This window comes from Penicillium griseofulvum (genome assembly GCF_001561935.1).
Source record: "Penicillium griseofulvum strain PG3 chromosome Unknown contig_77, whole genome shotgun sequence".
Taxonomy (NCBI): Eukaryota; Fungi; Ascomycota; class Eurotiomycetes; order Eurotiales; family Aspergillaceae; genus Penicillium; species Penicillium griseofulvum.
Window position 1 is genome coordinate 502870 of NW_024467426.1, and position 19036 is coordinate 521905.

The 19036-nt window shown below is 46.7% G+C and overlaps 5 protein-coding genes across 5 annotated transcripts; 4 read left to right on the plus strand and 1 right to left on the minus strand.

The window, feature by feature from the left end:
• Positions 1 to 885: 885 nt before the first annotated feature.
• PGRI_081030 (reducing polyketide synthase sphB) lies at positions 886 to 8454 on the plus strand (the record flags this gene model as incomplete). Its single annotated transcript, XM_040795817.1, has 5 exons — positions 886 to 1418; positions 1477 to 6027; positions 6206 to 6545; positions 6602 to 7017; positions 7083 to 8454. The coding sequence occupies 5 exons, from the start codon at positions 886 to 888 to the stop codon at positions 8452 to 8454; spliced, it is 7212 nt and encodes a 2403-aa protein (XP_040651382.1).
• Positions 8455 to 9634: 1180 nt separating this feature from the next.
• Positions 9635 to 10590, minus strand: PGRI_081040 (MFS transporter; the record flags this gene model as incomplete). The annotated part of the gene is made up of 2 exons (XM_040795818.1): positions 9635 to 10339; positions 10393 to 10590. 2 exons carry the CDS (start codon positions 10588 to 10590, stop codon positions 9635 to 9637), a joined length of 903 nt encoding a protein of 300 aa, XP_040651383.1.
• Positions 10591 to 11699: 1109 nt separating this feature from the next.
• PGRI_081050 (zinc-dependent alcohol dehydrogenase family protein) lies at positions 11700 to 12902 on the plus strand (the record flags this gene model as incomplete). The annotated part of the gene is made up of 4 exons (XM_040795819.1): positions 11700 to 12122; positions 12173 to 12254; positions 12310 to 12583; positions 12725 to 12902. 4 exons carry the CDS (start codon positions 11700 to 11702, stop codon positions 12900 to 12902), a joined length of 957 nt encoding a protein of 318 aa, XP_040651384.1.
• Positions 12903 to 12967: 65 nt separating this feature from the next.
• Positions 12968 to 13643, plus strand: PGRI_081060 (uncharacterized protein; the record flags this gene model as incomplete). The annotated part of the gene is made up of 3 exons (XM_040795820.1): positions 12968 to 13022; positions 13191 to 13274; positions 13327 to 13643. 3 exons carry the CDS (start codon positions 12968 to 12970, stop codon positions 13641 to 13643), a joined length of 456 nt encoding a protein of 151 aa, XP_040651385.1.
• A 2624-nt stretch (positions 13644 to 16267) lies between these two features.
• PGRI_081070 (uncharacterized protein) lies at positions 16268 to 17494 on the plus strand (the record flags this gene model as incomplete). Its single annotated transcript, XM_040795821.1, has 3 exons — positions 16268 to 16555; positions 16718 to 17208; positions 17383 to 17494. 3 exons carry the CDS (start codon positions 16268 to 16270, stop codon positions 17492 to 17494), a joined length of 891 nt encoding a protein of 296 aa, XP_040651386.1.
• Positions 17495 to 19036: the final 1542 nt, after the last annotated feature.

The window sequence follows — 19036 nt, forward strand, 5'->3', positions numbered from 1 at the left end:
ATATGAGCCAGCCGATGCATCTGGCCCCATATGGCAACCGCTTTCCTCTCGGGGATGAACCTCCTACTGCAAGGAGTGGAGCATTGAACTTGGCGAAATATAACGCCTGTTCTAACCTGCATTATGACATATGTTGCACAGGTCACATAGTTTTTGTTTGCTTTAGTCTGCAGGGGCTATGTTTGTAGTACGTTGTACAGCAGGCGCCGCAAACACGAACCTGTGATGTCTTTTCAGTGGTCTTTTCACTAATCTTCTCAAATATCATTCCGTTATATCCCTTGTCAGCCTTATATAAATTAGTTCGAGGGAGCAGATCGTTTCCCCAAGGACTGAACACCGATACGGGCAATGCTTCACAAATGACATATATGATATACCAGGCGGAAGGAATTATTCCGAATCAAGTCAGGAGACCAGAAAATCGAGGGCCCAGGGTCTCATATAGCGCACAACTCGAACTAAAGGTAAAACAGGCGTATTGGGTTCGTTGTCAAGACCTAAAGGCAAGAGTGCAGTACATCTGTGTAACAGTATAAGCTTGATTTAAGATCCGGGGGTATATAAGACCATCTGGACAATGAAGATCTATGAATTTATGCGCCATACCAGTTCTGGTAGTCTAATTAGCTTTAACCAAATGTAACACTGCGAGCTTGATAGTCTACATCCGGTTTTAAATGGCTATTGAGGTGTACAACAACAACGCAGCAAGTAAGAAGGATATTAGATCCACAAGCAAGATATCAAGATTGGGTAAGCGTTAATTCGAATTTGAAACCGCTTTTATAGTCGCATGCTGTGAGCAATCTTCTCATTCTCTAATTTCAAAGAGTCATTTTCATTACGCAAGCATCATACTACAGAACAAGCACAATTGCCGCGATGATGCCCGATCCAATTGAACCCAAGCTGGTTTCTCCAGAGCCAATTGCCATATGTGGGATGTCTGTACGTCTCCCTGGGGGCGTGCACACACCTCAGCAGCTGTGGGACTTCTTGATTGCCAAAGGAGATGCCCGTGGCTGTGTACCAAAGTCCAGATATAATGCCTCCGCATACTACTCCGAAACGCAAAAGCCGGGTAGTATCAATACTGAATACGGCTATTTCCTGGACGAAAGCATTGATATTGCTTCGCTAGATACTTCTTTCTTCACAATGGGGAAATTGGAGGTGGAGCGAATGGACCCGCAGCAACGGCAGATGCTAGAAGTTGCCAGGGAGTGCATGGAAGATGCTGGAGAAACAAATTGGAAAGGACGACCAATTGGCTGCTACATGGGGAGCTTTGGTGAAGATTGGATTGAAATGTGTGCCAAAGAAACTCAGCAGTATGGCCAACATCGAGTGAGCGGATGCGGAGACTTCATGTTGCCTAACCGAGTCTCATATGAGATGGACCTGACAGGACCGAGGTGAGTTGGCCCATAGTATTTCCGATAGATTGCAAATGCTAACTGCAAAAAAATAAAGCATGATCGTGCGTACCGCTTGCTCTGCAAGCCTTGTTGCACTTCACGAAGCATGTCTGGCAGTCTCCAGGGGTGACTGCGAGGGAGCCATTGTTGGAGGTGCCAACTTGATAATGGCACCAGAAATGACAACTACCATGACCGAGCAAGGTGTAATTTCACCTGATGGATCTTGCAAGAGTTTCTCTGCCGATGCCAATGGCTACTCGCGAGCAGAGGCAATCTCTGCTATCTTCGTCAAGCCTCTGGCTGATGCCGTCCGGGATGGAAATCCTGTTCGAGCAATTATCCGTGCTACAGCAACTAACAGTGATGGAAGGGGTGCTGGAACCGGCACCCATGTTCCTAATGATATTTCGCAAGAAGCCATGATCCGGCGCGCGTATGAGGTGGCAGGTATTGCAGATTACTCCCAAACCGCATTTGTCGAGTGTCATGGCACTGGCACACAAGTCGGAGATCCCATCGAAACGCGAGCAGTGGGCCGTGTTTTTGGCCCTTCTGGTGGCGTCCTCATTGGGTCTGTCAAGCCTAACCTTGGTCACTCCGAAGGAGCATCTGGGATCACATCCCTGATCAAGTCAGTGCTGGCCCTAGAAAATCGTATCATCCCTCCAAACATCAAGCTCAAGGAGCGGAACCCCAACATTGGGTGGGATGAATATGGACTCTCGGTCCCAACAGAACCGATGCCATGGCCCGAGGCTCGGAGCGAGCGAATCAGTGTGAATTCCTTCGGAATTGGAGGTAGTAACGCTCACGTTATTCTCGATTCAGCTCGGAGCTTTGGTATCTCCCCTGTTGCCGCGCGGTGTACTGTTCTGCCGCAGTTGCTTGTTTATTCGGCAAACAATGTTGAGTCACTAAAACAAATGATTTCCCACTACACAGACTATGTCCAGAAGAATCCAAACAGAGTTGCCGATCTGGCGTTCACTCTAAGTAATAGAAGGGAGCATCTCCCTCACCGGGCATTTTCCATGAAAAGTCCATCGGGCCAGCTCACGACTTCGGGGCCGTCAAAAATTGGGACGACACCAAATATCGTCATGGTTTTCACTGGGCAGGGCGCCCAGTGGCCACAAATGGGGGGCTCAATGATCCACAACTCCGCCTATCCCGCATTTAAAAAGAGCATTGAAGATCTTGACTCACATTTGCAAGCCCTCAAGCATGCCCCAAAATGGAGCATTGAAGAAGAACTGTTAAAGGGCCCAGATACTAGCAGACTTGGCTTATCTGAGCTATCCCTGCCTCTCTGCACGGCAATTCAAGTGGCTCTGGTCGACACTTTCGCTTCCGTTGGTCTTTACCCTGCCGCTGTTGTGGGGCACTCTAGTGGTGAAGTAGCTGCTGCGTACGCTGCCGGTGCTATCACGGCCAACGAGGCAATCATGATTTCATTTTATCGAGGTCAAGCTACCAAGTCACAAACCAAACCTGGTTCTATGGCGGCCATTGGCATGAGCACCGAGGATGTCCAGAAATATATGGAGGCTGGTGTCGTCGTTGCTTGCGAAAACTCACCTAAAAGTGTTACCCTCGCCGGTGATACAACTGCTATTGCAAATGCCGTTGCCAGGATTAAGAATGCTCACCCTGATGTCCTGGCTAGGATATTGAAAGTTGACAAGGCGTACCACTCTCATCATATGGCTGAGATAAGCGATGAGTTTTATGCTTTAATTGAACATGAAGTACTCGCCAAGGCTCCAAATAAGTTGTTCTTCAGCAGTGTCGAGAACAAACTATTCACTGAGGCCGAGAAATTTGGCCCCAAGTACTGGCAGATGGGCATGCAATTTCCAGTGCTCTTCTGCTCGGCTGTTTCGTCTATACTCGAGCACCAGATTGCGGAGAATATAGTGCTGCTTGAGATTGGACCACACTCGGCTCTTGAAGGTCCCTTGCGGCAGATTCAGAGTCATCTTTCCACTTCTTCTCCTTACATCTCTGCCTTTGTTCGGAACCAGGACAGTACAGAGTCCTTTCTGACCGCCATTGGGCAGCTGCATGTTCTCAATGCTGTTCCTAGATTAGAGAAGATCATTAGAGAGGGCTCCACTCTCCCAGATCTTCCGAGGTACCCATGGGATCACTCAAAAAGATTTTGGTATGAGTCTCGATTGAGTAGGGAGTGGAGACACCGCGAGCACAGATATCACGATCTTTTGGGCGTCCGGGTACCAGAGAGCCCTGACTCTCACGCTGTTTTCAGAAATCTCTTTCACTTAAACAATGCCCCTTGGATTCGTGATCACAAAGTCGGCGATAAAATTGTCTTCCCCTTCGCCGGCTATGTTGCGATGATTGGCGAGGCTGTGAGACAGCTTACCGGGGTCAATGAGGCATTCAAACTACGCAATATGATTGTCAACACTGCCCTTGTCTTGAACGAGGGCCCGGTTGAGATCATAACGTCACTACACCGCCATAGATTGACTGATTCTCTTGACAGTGAGTGGTGGGAATATACCATCACTTCTTACAACGGAGCCAGTTGGACTAAGCACTGCTCGGGCGAGGTCAGATCACATAGCGAACGCCTTGAACATGTAAGCACAGAACGTCCTCTTGTGCGCAAGGTTAAAACACGCCGATGCTATCATTCTATGGCCATGTCTGGTCTCAATTTTGGGCCATCGTTTCAACGCCTCGACCATGTCAAATCAGACACTGTTATGCCGAAAGCAACGTCCGAGCTTATTGCAAAAGATACTGATGGGAAAAACTATCACCTACACCCCACAGTCATCGATGCCTCCCTACAGCTTCTCTTCCTAGCTGCTTCTAGGGGATATGCCGAACAAATAACCAACCTGATGGTTCCTACCTACATTCAAGAAATGTCGATCTACCGCTGTTATGAGAATGTCCATGTCCAAGCTTCCGCATCTTACACCTCGAACGGCTCTATCGTTGGTAGCAGCCAATGTATTACTGCAGGGGGCAAGGTTGCTTTACGCAGTTTTGGAATCAAACTCTCTGTTCTCGATCGGCAGAACTCTAACAAAGAAGAAAATGTGACTGCTTGTGCAGAATGGGCACCCCATATTGATTTCCAAGATATCAACAGTCTTATCAAGCCAGTGATTGGCCGTAGTGATTATATGCCTGCTTTGGTAGAGCTATCTCATCTGTGTATGATTCATACACAGCGTGTCATTGCGGAGCTAGATACTTCAATCACGCACATGCACAAGTATCGATCATGGATTGATCGTTATCTTATGTCTATGGATTTGCGGAGTCTCCAAGTTCTTGACAACAATGCCATTCAGCAGCGAGTGAAGGAACTTGTTCACCAGTTGTCGGAAACCAATGGCGCCCATCCTGCTGTTGGCATTGAGGTGGTTTTCAATAACATCCGGCAGATTTTCACTGGGGAAGCTGAGGCTCTAGGCCTCCTTCTAGCCGACAACGTATTGGCCAACATTTACAACGCTATGGATCAGTGCGATATTTCCGAATTCATCAAGAAATTGAGTCACAGCAAGCCTGATCTCCATATCCTCGAAATAGGTTCCGGAACGGGTGGATCTACAGCTAATATCCTGAAGCTGTTGACACCTGGGAACAAGACCTTATACAAGAACTATGCCTTCACTGATATCTCCTCTGGCTTCTTTGTTGCCGCAAGGGATCGGTTTGTCAATTACCCGAACGTCGAATATGCTACTCTCGACATCAGCAAAGATCCCTCCGAGCAGGGTTTCGATGGTCGCAAATACGACCTTATTCTGGCGACCAATGTCATTCATGCCACTGCATCCTTAAAAAAAAGTTTGAGCAATGTTCGCAAACTTCTTTCCCCCACCGGCTGGTTCTTGCTCCATGAATTGACACCCACATCCAAATGGATCAACTATATATTTGGAACTCTGGTAGGATGGTGGTACGGCGATGCTGATGGTCGATCGGACGACCCGTACATAAGCACTGAACGCTGGGAGAAAGAACTCAAGCACGCTGGATTCCGTACTCCTGAAGCTGCTGTTCTGGATTCTGACTATCCACATCAGTTGAATGCCATGATCGCGGCTAGACCGGAAATTGATCTCACACCCAAGAAAAGCGTCACACTATTGACCCTTTCTGAATCAAGATCTGTCGGTCCTCTGCTTGCAGCTCTGGAGAACCGAGGGTACTCCGTTTATCGTTCTCGCTTTGATGAAGAGCCCCTCCCCGACGACGGACAAGATGTGATCGCCTTGCTCGATTATGAATACCCGTTCTTTGACAGCATAGATAACCAACGCTTTGAATCTTTCAAGAAATTGGCGGAGAGCCTGAAGGAGCGTGGTATCCTCTGGGTGACTCGTTTATCACAAGCTAAATGTCAGGACCCAAGATTTGGCCAGATCCAGGGCATAGCGAGGACGATTCGCAATGAATTACATGTCGACTTTGCTACTTGCGAGGTTGACAATCTTGATGTCTCCCAGGAAAAGCTCATCGACGTATACGAGAAGTTCCAAGTCCGCCAGGAGGACCAGACCCTCAAGCCTGAATTTGAATACGCCATTGTCGATAATACGGTCCAAGTTGAGAGGTATTATCCCTTTTCCACGCAAAATGAGCAACATATGTCAGATTCAAATAGTGGCATGGCTCTTCGAACTAGTAAGCCCGGTAGCTTAGCTGCCCTACACTGGTCTTACGAGGATCTCAAGCCTCTAAAGGGAGATGATGTGGAAATCGACACTTACGCAACCGGTTTGAATTTTAAGGCAGGTCGAATCGCAGCAGGCAGACAGAAAGATACACACTGATACGAATATACAGGATAATTTGTGTGCCATGGGCATTGTCGAAGCCAAGGATAATGAATTTGGCCTCGAAGGCGCCGGCATAGTTAGCCGCGTCGGTCCGGAAGTTCGAGGTCTAAAGGTCGGTGACTGCGTCATGGCCGTCGGGAACTGCTTATTCGGGACGCAATTAGTACTTTCCGAGAACCTGTGCGAAAAGATCCCAGATGGCTTAAGTTTCACTGACGCAGCTAGCATGCCTTGCGTGTTTAGTACATCAATATACTCCATCTTTGACATTGGAGATCTGAAAAAGGGACAGGTCTGTTATCACTCAAGCCTCTGAGATTTTGAGCCGTCTTTTAACATATCTTACAGTCCATCCTTATCCACAGTGCATGCGGTGGAGTTGGTATTGCGACCATTCAGCTTGCCAAAATGGTTGGAGCCGAAATTTATGCAACTGTCGGTAACCAGGACAAGGTCAAGTATCTCATGGACACGTTTTGTCTCCCTCGGAATAGGATATTTGACTCCCGTAATACCTCGTTCGTCGAGGATATAATGCGGGAGACAAACGGACAGGGTGTTGATCTAGCATTGAACTCTTTGTCTGGTGAAGCACTACATGCTACATGGAAGTGCATTGCACCATTTGGAAAGATGGTCGAGATTGGCAAGAGAGACTTAACTGGTTCTGGAAAACTCGACATGACTCCTTTCTTAGACAACCGGAGCTACTGCTGTGTTGACTTGGATCAAATCTGTTCTAGGAAGCCCGCCCTTGCAAAGAAGTATGTATCATACATCCTGGAGGGCACACCACTGAATGCGATTCAATAACTGACATACGATACAGGCTGCTGAAGGAAATTGTGACCTTACTCAAGAATGGTCACATCTCTCCTATCCGACCTATCAAAGTCTTTAGTTCTAATGACATACACCATGCCTTCCACTATATGCAACAAGGCACCCATATCGGAAAGATTGTCGTGTCGATGCGTGCTACCTCAGGCCAGGTCACCACGGTACACAATATCCAGCAACGGAAAAAGCCCATACAACTTGACAGTTCTAGTGCGTACCTGCTTATAGGTGGCCTCGGAGGTCTGGGTCAGGCGATATCTACGTGGATGGTCCAACATGGAGCTCGTCACCTCATATATCTCTCCCGGTCTGCGGGTTCAAGCGAAACCCACGTAGACTTTGCCCAAGAGCTTGCCAGTATGGGATGTCGCGCCGACTTTGTTCAGGGAACTGTTACCAACCTTGAGGATGTGAAAAACGCTATTGCATTGGCTCAAGGCCGGCTTCGGGGTATCTTGCAGATGGCCATGGTGCTCTGTGATCGGAGTTTCACAAACATGACACTGGAAGAATGGAATACGGCTGTCGATCCGAAGGTCAAAGGAACATTGAATCTTCATAATGCTTCGGTATCTGCCAATGCGGAACTTGACTTCTTTGTCCTTTTCAGTTCAGTGTGTGGTGTCTTTGGACATCCCGGTCAGAGTAACTATGCCGGTGCCAACACGTTCCTGGATGCCTTTTCACAATACAGGTTAGGCTTGGGACTGCCATGTTGCGCTATTGATCTCGGTATCGTCGAGGGAGTCGGTTATGTTACCGAGCAGGAAGGAGCTTTACAAAAGTTCAAGACTTCTGCTGCCCTAGGCGGTACGATATCGGAGGCTGAGCTTCTAAGCGCGGTAGAGGCGGCAATGAGATCTATGCCAAGTAAGTCGAGGCCAGAAGGAAGCCACTTCGGCGTTGGAATTCAGCCCAATGCACCTCTAGCCGATCAAACAAACCGTTCGATTTGGAAGAAGGACATCCGAATGTCGGTATTCCATAACACTGGAGCCGCCGGTACCATATTAGACTCTGCTTCTGGCAGTAGTCTGGAGACCTTCATAACACAGGCCAAGGGGGATGCCGCGCTCCTCAGCCAGCCTGATTCTTCTCAAATTCTCGCTGTGGAAATTGGGAAAAAGGTATTCAGCTTTTTGCTGAAGCCGGAAGAAGACCTGGTAACATCTTGCTCTTTGCCTGAGCTTGGAATGGACTCTCTCGTGGCAATTGAGGTGAAACAGTGGTGGAAAACGACATTCGGCTTCGATATCAGTGTCCTCGAATTGATGGGAATGGGCACATTCGATACACTCGGGAAGCACGCTGCTCATGGCATGCTTAAATTGTTCCATGGTATAGAGGAGCAGGCCGAATGAGCATTATATAGTTCTAATAAACCTAGGCAGTTACTACTAGTAGTGCAGTTTAGAAATTCTAGTCCCCAAAAGGCAATTATATTCAACAAAAATACTAGGCCGTATAAGCGGCTCTGCGATGTCTTTTCAGTGGTCTTTTCAGTGGTCTTCTCAGATATCATTTTGTCTAGATGTCAACACTTGAGGTCAAAGGCAAAAAAAAAGGTGGAAAAGGTTTACTTTGTGCTGACTAGGTAGGAGGCCCAATTAGGAAGTCGGGCTATGGAGGAGTAAGCTAGATCGAGCAATAAAACAAGATGAAAAGAACAAAAACACAAAAACATACAACAGTGAGGATTCGCTGGTGGTCACCCACCCAACTACTAACTCACCGGCGTGTGGCTTAAGTACGGCTGAGCGGACGGGAAGCCCTGTTTTCCACACCCTATGGTCGTATGTACAAGGCTATGTATTGGAGAGAATCATATATGTATAATGTGCTTCAATCATCCTGGATGGTCTATTTGAACCAAGTTAAATACAATGGGCCAGAATCCTCCCCGGATGGCTGAGTGGGTGAGAGACACAAGGTCATCTGATTGCTGAGTGAAACAGTGAACCCGGGTGATACCGCATTGGGAAGCTCAGTGATGATGAAAGTGGTCAGGGTTTCGACCCCCGCCACAAGTAGTTGGGGAACGGATCATTTTTTTTCCTTTTCATTGTTCTTATTTATATCCGTCGATGTATTTTTTCAAGGTTATAGATCCAAGTGGAGCCGTCACTCTCGATTTGGTCTAGTGTAAAGGACCGGGTCCACTATGATGCCCGATTCCTCAGGCAGAGATGCATGTTCTTTTGCCTGAAATTTGCCTGATCTTAGACCGCTTTGGACACCGCTTCAAATAAATAATTGAAGCTATTCCCACCACACAAACCATCAAATTGAGCATATCCCTGGCGTTGAACAGTCCCCCGACAGCACAAGTCATCAAATTGAAGCTATTCCCACCACACAAAAAGTATAGAATCGAGCATTTATCTGGCGTTGAGACCTTTGCCATCACTCAAAAAGATTCTACGGTCGGGATAGCTTCATCTTGCCTGCCTATTTTCAAAGGTAATGAAATCATCCATGGATACCTTGCTTATGAAGGCTCTGTCATTGTAATTCAGTTATTTTAATCTCTACCACTCTAACTCAAACATGGTATGATACCCCTTGCCGAGGGACTCGGAATAGCGTTCCCCAGATGCCCAACGATACAGCCAGCATGGCGAGTAGGACCGGCTGCAAAACTGCAACCCCCTTGGCCTCAGCAATAGCGCCAATCATGAATGGGAAAACAGCACCACCACCCATAGAAAAAGCAGCCGCAAATCCAATAGCAGCAACGTGAAGATCCTTCGGTAGCAATCTGGTGGCCACAATCACAACCCCGGGGAAGATAGTGCCCATGAAAAACCCAACAAATGCAACTGCTACAGCAGACACGATAAAATCAGGCACAAGCCAGAAGATGAGCTCAAAAGCAATCGCAAGCATGAGGTATATAGCAATAGACAACTTCTCTCCGATTCGTGGTGACACAAACCCTAGCACGAATCGACCCACGGTGATGCCGAGCCAGTAGCCTGTTTCGGCCATTCCGGAGTCAAATGGGTCGCCGTGTCGGACTTCCTTCATAAACACGACAATCCAGCCACCGATTGCGACCTCAATTCCGCCATAGAGAAATAGGAAGATAGCGCATATCCAGGTGACCTTGTAGGTGAGGGCAAGACGTGTTTGAGAGAATACCCCTCCCTCACCTTGGAAACCGGGGTTCTCTTGTTGATATTTGCTCCCAGTTTCATTCCAGAAAGCGCTGGAGGAGTATAGTAGTGCGATAACAGCTGCTCCAGTCTATATTTCATTATTAGCAGTGGCTTCAGAGTGAGACAGAGGATCAAAAATACCATCAGGTAGTAATAAGAATACCATTCCCATCCGGCTTTGATAATCAGACTTGTGGCAACAAAAGGGCTTACTGTCCCCCCGATGCCATAGAATCCATGGAAGAAACCGAGCACTTCATTCGAGTTCGCCATATTCCCGATCCATACATTCCATGCCGCATTGTGGAATCCACTCCCCAAGCCAACCAGTATATACATAGCCACCAGTACTGGAAAGGGCGGGTGGAGAGATATGACTGAAAACGCAATCACATGGCAAGTTGGAGCAATAATCGTGATTCCTCGTCTGCCGAAAGTCTGATGAACGAAGTTGCTCAAGATGGCGGATACGGTATATCCCACAAAAGGCGAAAGGAACACTAGGGAAACGACTGTATAGCTTTTTTGATAGTAAATCTCTAGCTAATCAGGGTAAATAAGATAATCAGCAATTTTATACACAGATCTGGTGAATGAGTTGGTGGCACAAACATAGGGAAGGATGGCTCCATATGCAGCATCATTGGCCCCCATCACAAATGCACACCAACACGTGGCGGTCACCTTCCATATTGTTGTTTTCAACTCGTTCCATCTAGGTGCCACATTTCTCTCATGCAACAGTGGAGTTTCTTCGGTGTCTGGGGACATAGCTTCAGGCGTATATTGGTATACTGCAGGCTCGCCTGGCGTTGGTGGCTAGGATGATTGGTGGCTCCGGATTTCGCTTCTGGTGCGCATTTCTGGTGTGAAAAGGCCAAAGTGAGATCTTGGGGGGAGATTGTCAGATTGTGGGGTTATATGAGACAATCATGCGGGGGAACTCCGAGATAGATGTAACCGTAGCCTATCGTATATCTGTGGGCTTGTAGGTAAATATATGAATGTGAGTCATGAGTTATATCTCAACCCTGTTTTACTACTAGCATATATATACCACAGAACCCTGCCAGTCTCCAAATCGGGTCAATTCAAATTCTTAGCGTTGTAGATACCTAGGGTGGGGTTGAATTCACTAAACCCACTTTCGGTTATGATCGAATATATATATATATCTACAGTAATGCGAGGGAAGAGATATGGTCTCCTTAAAAGATGATAAAATTTACAGGCATATTAGAATATTCATCGATGAACTAAGCTCTTGTGGGAGACCGGTGGGAGACCGGTGGGAGGCCGAGTATGAAACACAGTTATTAATCAGTCTATGTGGATTTCTAATTTATATATTGCTAAAGTATATAAATTCGACTACTGCCTCTAGATTTCAGTATAAACTGAATCACATAATAGTGTTGAATCTATTCCTACTGTGAATCTAAACTACAATGGCTCTCCCCCAAACCTACAAAGCCTTCCGGCACAGCTCGGGCAACACACCTAAAACACTCGAAGCTGCCACAGAAGAACTCCCGTCATCACTCAAACCTAGTGAAGTATTGATTCGGATCCACGCTGTGTCACTGAACTACAGAGATGTGGCAATGATGCATGGAATCTACCCGGTTCCGGTCACCGAGCGATGTATCCCTACATCCGATTGCGCCGCCGAGGTTGTGGGACTTGGATCTGATGTTCACGATTTCCAAATTGGAGATCGAGTTGCGCCTATCTTTGATTTGAGCAACATCGATGGCACCGAAGAAGAGCATTCGGTATTGGGTGGGGATGTCAACGGAGTGTTGCGCGAATATGCGGTGTTCGACCGAAATGTCTTGTTCCATTTGCCCAAGCACCTCTCTTGGGAAGAGGTCAGTATCTTGAAATTGTGGTGACATCTAACATACTGATTTCTTGACAGGCCGCTTGTATCACTTGCGCAGGAGTGACCGCATGGAATGCTTTGGAAATGCCTCGATCTAAAGGCACTGCTCTTCTCCAAGGTAAATCTGAATCTGCTTTCCAATCATTTCGAATTATACTTACAATGTTACTCAGGTACTGGTGGAGTTAGCATGTTCGGCCTACTGATCTGCCTAGCTGCTGGCATCCGTCCCATCATCACTTCGTCCTCTGGCCAAAAGCTCGACTTGGTAAAGGCCATTGCGAGTCCAGGCGCTGTCAATACTATCAACTACCGAGATCAGCCTAAATGGGAAGAGGAGGCTCTTCGCCTCACCAACGGACGAGGTGTCGATGTTGTCGTCGACAATGTTGGGCCCTCTAGTATTGCCCAGAGCCTCGCCTCTCTCGCTAGAAGGGGCACGGTTTCGTTAGTTGGGTTTTTGGGTGGAATTAATGTCGATCGCTTCCCTGATACAGTTCTTCCGACTTTGGTCAAGAGCGCCACTATTAGGCATGTTGCCCCTTTATATTCAAGATAACAGATGTGCTAACAGCGTTACGCTTCTAGAGGAATTGCTGTTGGCTCTAAGGCTGACCATGAAGCCTTGTGCAGCTTCCTGTCGGAGAAGAAAATTGGTCTGAAGCCTGTCCTTGACAATGTGACTTTCTCGTTTGAAGATTCGCAGGCGGCGTTCGATCACCTTTGGAATGCGAAGCACATGGGCAAGGTTGTGATCAAACTATGAAGAGTTTTGAATGCGAGAATACATGAATAAATTGGAGATTTTTGAATATCAGTCATAACAAACCAATGTTCAACCCCATAAATGAAGTTTCAATTCTTACATCCGTTAAGAACATCCCGGGTTCGTCACCTGAACTTTGGGAATGAGAGACTTCTTACATCATGAGGCAACGAGCTTAGTACACCATGTATGTAGTGGCTACTGGCCTTTTTTTATTAAGAGCTAAAAAATTAACAGATAGCAGAATCATAATTTGCCCCAAAGCCTTCAGCTTCACTACCTAGACAGACTCCGTTAGTTCTCTCATCGATATGCCCAACTCAACCCTACTCATCCGTGCAATACCACGGATTACATTTCGAAACACGTCGTGTAAGGATATTTGCTTGCTGAAAAGAGTTTAGCTAACAGCATATATCTATAGGTACCACTCCGTTGGCAAGATTCTATGCCAACTCCACGCAGTCACCGCAAGTGAGCGACCCAGCTTCCACCTCGCCGGAATCTCAAGCCATCAACAAAGCTCGAGGCTTGAAAGGTCGGCGTTCCGACCCCGCCGGCTCTACTCAGTCCCCAATTTCCCCTTCAAACCAGAGGGACCTCGCTGGCGAAACTCACGAAGGTGACGAACCAACGTCACCCGGTGCACAAATCAAGAACGATCCTAGTATGTCCACAGAGGAGAAGAGAAAGAATGTAGAGAGGGCTGGGCAGATGCCTATGGGACCTGAGGATCGTTAGTGGATCTTTTTCCTTATGGGCTATGTTAGACATGGAAATTTGAGGCCTTAACTCATATCATGATTTTCGTTGAACTACCAGGAGGTCGTACTCAACATCCAGCTAAAATTCAAGTCTTGGGTTATGATAATGAATGATTTTGTAATTTTGACTTCGGCAATTGAAGCTAGGAACTAGGATACAAGTGTGATTTATGTTTTCTATCCACTGAAGTAGATACAGCTGCATATTGGGAGTCATAAAATTCGTGAGCTTTGATTGGTTAGGAAAAGATTTGCATAGGGGGCGAGCTATCCAAGTCGTCATTTCTTGGGGTTATGGAGTAAGTGATCGTGAGACATCGTCGTATGCCGCCGAAGTGTAACATCAACAATGGTACCAACCGGATTTGTCTTTCCCCAGACTGAATATTTTCGGCCTGTTCATGAGCTGCTGGGGGTATAATTGGTTTGTTCCTAGAGGCCATGAAGTTTCTGTGGGTAGTTTTGTTCTTGGAAAATGATCATAGCCACCCAACACAAAGAGGAAGGTGGGTTGAACACTGGCTGCCTAAGACCATGAAGGTGGCTGATCTGCGGGTTACTGTACAAATGCCATATAGGGCCGACATGACGATGAAGGTAGAGTAATATGGGGCGGATGGGGGCGGCTGCTGGAATGAGCTAGCAGTACCGACCTCACCAAAGAGCGGTTGGCAAATTTTCACAATCATTTTTCTTCCATGCTTCTGGTCATGTATCGATACCGTGTTGTTGTCGTTGTTGTTGGGATTGACAAAATTGGCATCATACGCAGCGGTCAAGAAATGGGGACTGGGAAATCAGGCTATGGATCGATCGTACGCTGGTAAGATGGATCGTTAACAAACCCCAGTTACCGTACCTATGGGGTCCTGGTGGTGTTTTTTCTGGACCTTCAATTTTAGCGAGGCAAGGTAGCCAGTGTATATGTGGTGTATCCCGCGTCCGTACCCCAGCTGCTTAATTGGCAGGTGGCGTGAAAGTCTCGTCTGCATTAGAGCTAGTGGCGTTCAAGTGTGACAAGCCATTCAAGATGTTCTGGCCCGCTTGCACCTTTCATCATCATCTTGCTCAGGTGCTCGTTTAACGTCTTGGTTGATGGGATTGTGTTGATTTGAAACATGAGACGGATTATTTGTACTGGACAGTTCAGACAAAATTCGTTCCTGGAAGGTCTCGAAGGGTGTAAACGGGATTTGTCTGTGTTGGACAGTATGAAAATTCGTTTGGGTTGTGGCAGTCGCTGGTTTGTCAAGCATCGCTAGGAAGTCGGAGGTGATCTGAGCCTCGTAGAGATGAATAAATTCTCGATCCATCGGGCTTACTACGAGAAGACGGGACTTGGGTATGTGAGCCACGGAAACAAAATGGTGAAACCTATGACAATTTCAGGGGTAAGGAGCACTCACCAAATGACTTGCTCGTCCTGGTGGCTTCAGGCAGTGCTCCTGAAATTGGGCCAGAGATAGCAGGACACACACAAAGTATGGATCTTCTTTCCATTCCTTGGGCGTGACCCGAGCGAGCTTCTTCTTATAAAGTGGGGAAATACCGTAATCAATATCTCTAACACGATCGCGAGGCGAAAATTTGTGGTAACGAGTACCAGTGACGTTTGTGTAGTTCAAATAGCCAATCACCGGTAGTGGTTCTTGACAGGCAGATCGGTCGGGATGGCCATGGTGATAAAACAAGGTGTAGAGAGGTCGATGAACAGGATGACCCCCGAAACTGAAGGAAGTCCCTTTGCTATGTCCTCGTTAATAACAGAGAATAGAGACTCTCTGTGGGCACTAAGTAGTATCTCACCTGCATTCGTTGAAGATGCTTCCCTCGGATAGCAAAATGTTTTTGAGGGCATTCAATTTCACTGGGAGCGAGAAACTATTGGCAAGTGACCGCGCATCACACTCCCTTTCATTATGTTTCCCCTGTAAGGGCCGTTGGTCGTCGTGAGTGTCCTCGATCGAGGGGGCATTGTGAACATGTCGAAATCGACATCCTATTAATTCTAAATGGCGGGAGGTCCAGAACAAAGGTTTTACCAACATTTCAGGCTGATGGCGCATGAGCTCAGCGAGCGATATCACATCGTCATTGGCCGACATGTTGGAATAAGTGATGATGGAACAAGAGTAAAGAGGAAAGGCCCCAGTGGCTTATCACGATGCCTTACGCCTGATTGACCGCCCGTCTGACCGCCTTCCAGATGTAAAAATTTAATGTAAATTTATGTTGTACGAAGGCCCCCACATTTCTCCACGTAGTCTGCTCCGTACAGAGAAGTACTATGGAGTAAGTAGTATTATATATGTTATAAGAGAAACATATATATTCTTAATATTGGGCAAGGATCCTTCTACTACTATCTCTAATAACCTATCGTAATTTGCCAATCCGCTTTTCACTAGTTACCTAGTTATTGGTTGAAAATATGTAATTACCTTACATTTTCATTTAACTGATCACCAAGCCATCCGAAGTTTGGATGAGGCTCTTAGGCACCTACAATAAGCCCCCACCTTCTTCTCCTTCTCTACCGAACTTTGCAATCTCACCACTCTTTAACCTCGGGAGAGGTATCCACAACATACGACCTGCAAAATGTCCACCTCGTACTTTAGTACTATCACCAATGAATCGGCCTTCAAGACACACTTTCAACAGGAGAATGGGATGGATTTTATGGATATCAAACTCGTCGGCGCCAGCGAATGGGGGCGTGGTCATCTGTTCGCCTGTCGCGTAATCCGGCGACCAACTCAGCGCTCCGTTCTTCCGGTCTTGTCTAATTATACAAGGCCGTCGGATTCGAAGTCCTCCCCCGAAATCATCAACTTTGTGAATGGCCCACCAGACCTGACGTACATGACTCAAAGCGAGCACCAACTTGTACGAAAGTTTGGCTATGGAGTGTCTCTTGGACAGATCTGAGCAGCGTTGGCAATGTTCAAAAATGGACGTGGGCGTCGCGGAAAAGAAAGCCCCGTCTCTGATGACGAAACCGGTGAAGGAGAGGAAATAGCAAAGCGAGTCAGACGAAACACCCTCCAGGAAGATTACATTGATTCAGGCACAATGCAAGTTGATTCCAGCAGTCCACGAGAGATAAGCTCCCAAGAGACATCTTCTGCCGGTTATGTCGACTCCGAATCACATATGCTCCTGGCCTCACCAGAAGATGAAACTTTACGGCTTGCATCGTGCGTCATTCGGCATATCTTGTACTTTGGCACCCCGCAGGATTCTGTGGATTTGGGAACCGTTGTCGAATTCCGGGATGCGAAAGTGAGAATCGCTGTACAAAGCCCCTTACTGAACCGAAAAATAGTAGCCATTGATGATGGAGGCCTCTGCTTGCGGAAGGAATTCAACGGTCGTTTTGAACTCATCAAAAATCACCTGGCGATTCTGGAAGGCAAAAGACAATTTCAATGTCTTGAAGACGGCCGGCCGGTCATTTCGGATGACTGTCTCGCCCAGATGACTTGTGAAGCTCTGGTAGTCGCCGCCGCCGATCCGTCCGAGGAATTGCATCGAAACGGGTATCACTCTCTTCTCTTGCTTATAATATCTAACCATTTCAGGATGAAGATAATACGTATACTAACAGCATGGAAAAGAGTTATAGTAATCAATGCTACGCAGCATTATATGTGCTTCGTTCACTTCGAAATCAGCAAGGAATATTTTTCAGATTTTGAATCGCTTTCACCCAGCGCCTTTCTATATGTCAATTCCACTCCTTGGTTTGATCTTGACTCTCAGTCTGGGAGGAAGCAAGTGGTCGCCAACCTTTGTGGTTTGATGCGAAGGGAGCGCGATGCCTAATTTAGTCTCTCGGGCGTGCCGTGGAGTTGGAAGAGAACTCCCCAAGGCCGGTGGCCGAGGCATCCATTACCAAGTGGAAGTACAGGTCGTAATCTGTAGGCATTTCGTACGATAGAAGCTTTAACGAATGCAGCCTTTTTTTTTTTCTTTCTCCCTCTCACGTATCTCTTACCCATCTCTTACTTTATCTCTAACTTATCTCTCCCGTCGTTTCTCATTTAACTCTCACATATATCTCACTTCATCTCTCACATTTATCTCTTACTCATCTCTTACCTATCTCTCACTTCATCTACAAATGTATGCATATTTCACTATCGCATAAGCTAGCTAATCATCTATCTAATCTGAAAATTCTACCTAGGCGTCATCGCTTACATACTATTACACCAAGGATCACAGGGAGAACCTTAGATCACACTAGAGGTAGTTGTTCTCGCATTTCCGCTTACACCCGAATTTGGTCTTATTTACAATATGTTGCCGCCGTGTAAGAATTAATTGCTGTGAAATTGAAGGTCCAGTACATAGACCGGGTCGCATGGAAGATTCAAATGTACTGTACTGTAGGAGGAATAAAGTAATATATGCAGTATGTGTGTACCTCGGGAGGGCCCGGGGCATCCCTTGCATAACGATCAGGAATACCTACCTAGGTACCCGTGGACCTGAGTGAGCAAAAAGCAGCAGGGATAAGATCAAAAAAGGAAAGCCAAGACATGTCCATGTTATGTAGTACTATAGGTGCTAAGGCTACTTTCTTTACGTTTATCTAGGTTATGAGAAAACTACATATGTAGATACCAAGAAACAATATAATCCAAAAAGCATCATAAAACATACGGTAGCAATACACTTAAATTACGGTCACGTGGTGGTTATCCCCCCCAATGTTTCCCCGACAGTCTCCCAAGTCTTGAAAACTTATCTATCTTAGGAAAAGCCACCTCACAGAAATCCTTTCTAGAAGAAATGACTAGAATTTCGCAGCTATCCCCAATAAAGACTAGTCTAAAGGAGTTCCTTCAGCCGCTCCGAGTCGAACTTGAGACCTTGTATGATTTATCTTGTCGGCTATCATCGTCTTATAAAAAGTTGGCTGCGGAATCTACAGAACACTTTATTCCATCAGCTCTTACCCGTCTTCCAACGGGCCATGAAACAGGACGCTATCTAGGTGTCTATTTTGGTCTGTCCTACCTTCGTGTGGCCTTCATCGACCTCTTAGGAGATCAACCTGTCGAAGGACATGCACGCGTTCGGCGCACATTAGAGAAGGCATGGCCTATTGAAGATCATTTACGACATGATCATGTTATTGACCTTTTCACGTGGATTGGAGACTGCATTGCCGAGGTGGTGGCAGACAGACTGGCCAACCCAAGTGAAGACCGGATTGATCAAATAACGACAGGCATTTCCTTTTGTCTTCCTATAAAGTATAGTTATCCCCTTACATTTTGCTGTGTGTTCGTCGACTAACCTAGTGTAGACAAGATTCCCTTGATGAAGCTATCTTGATGCCAACAGGGAAAGGCTTCT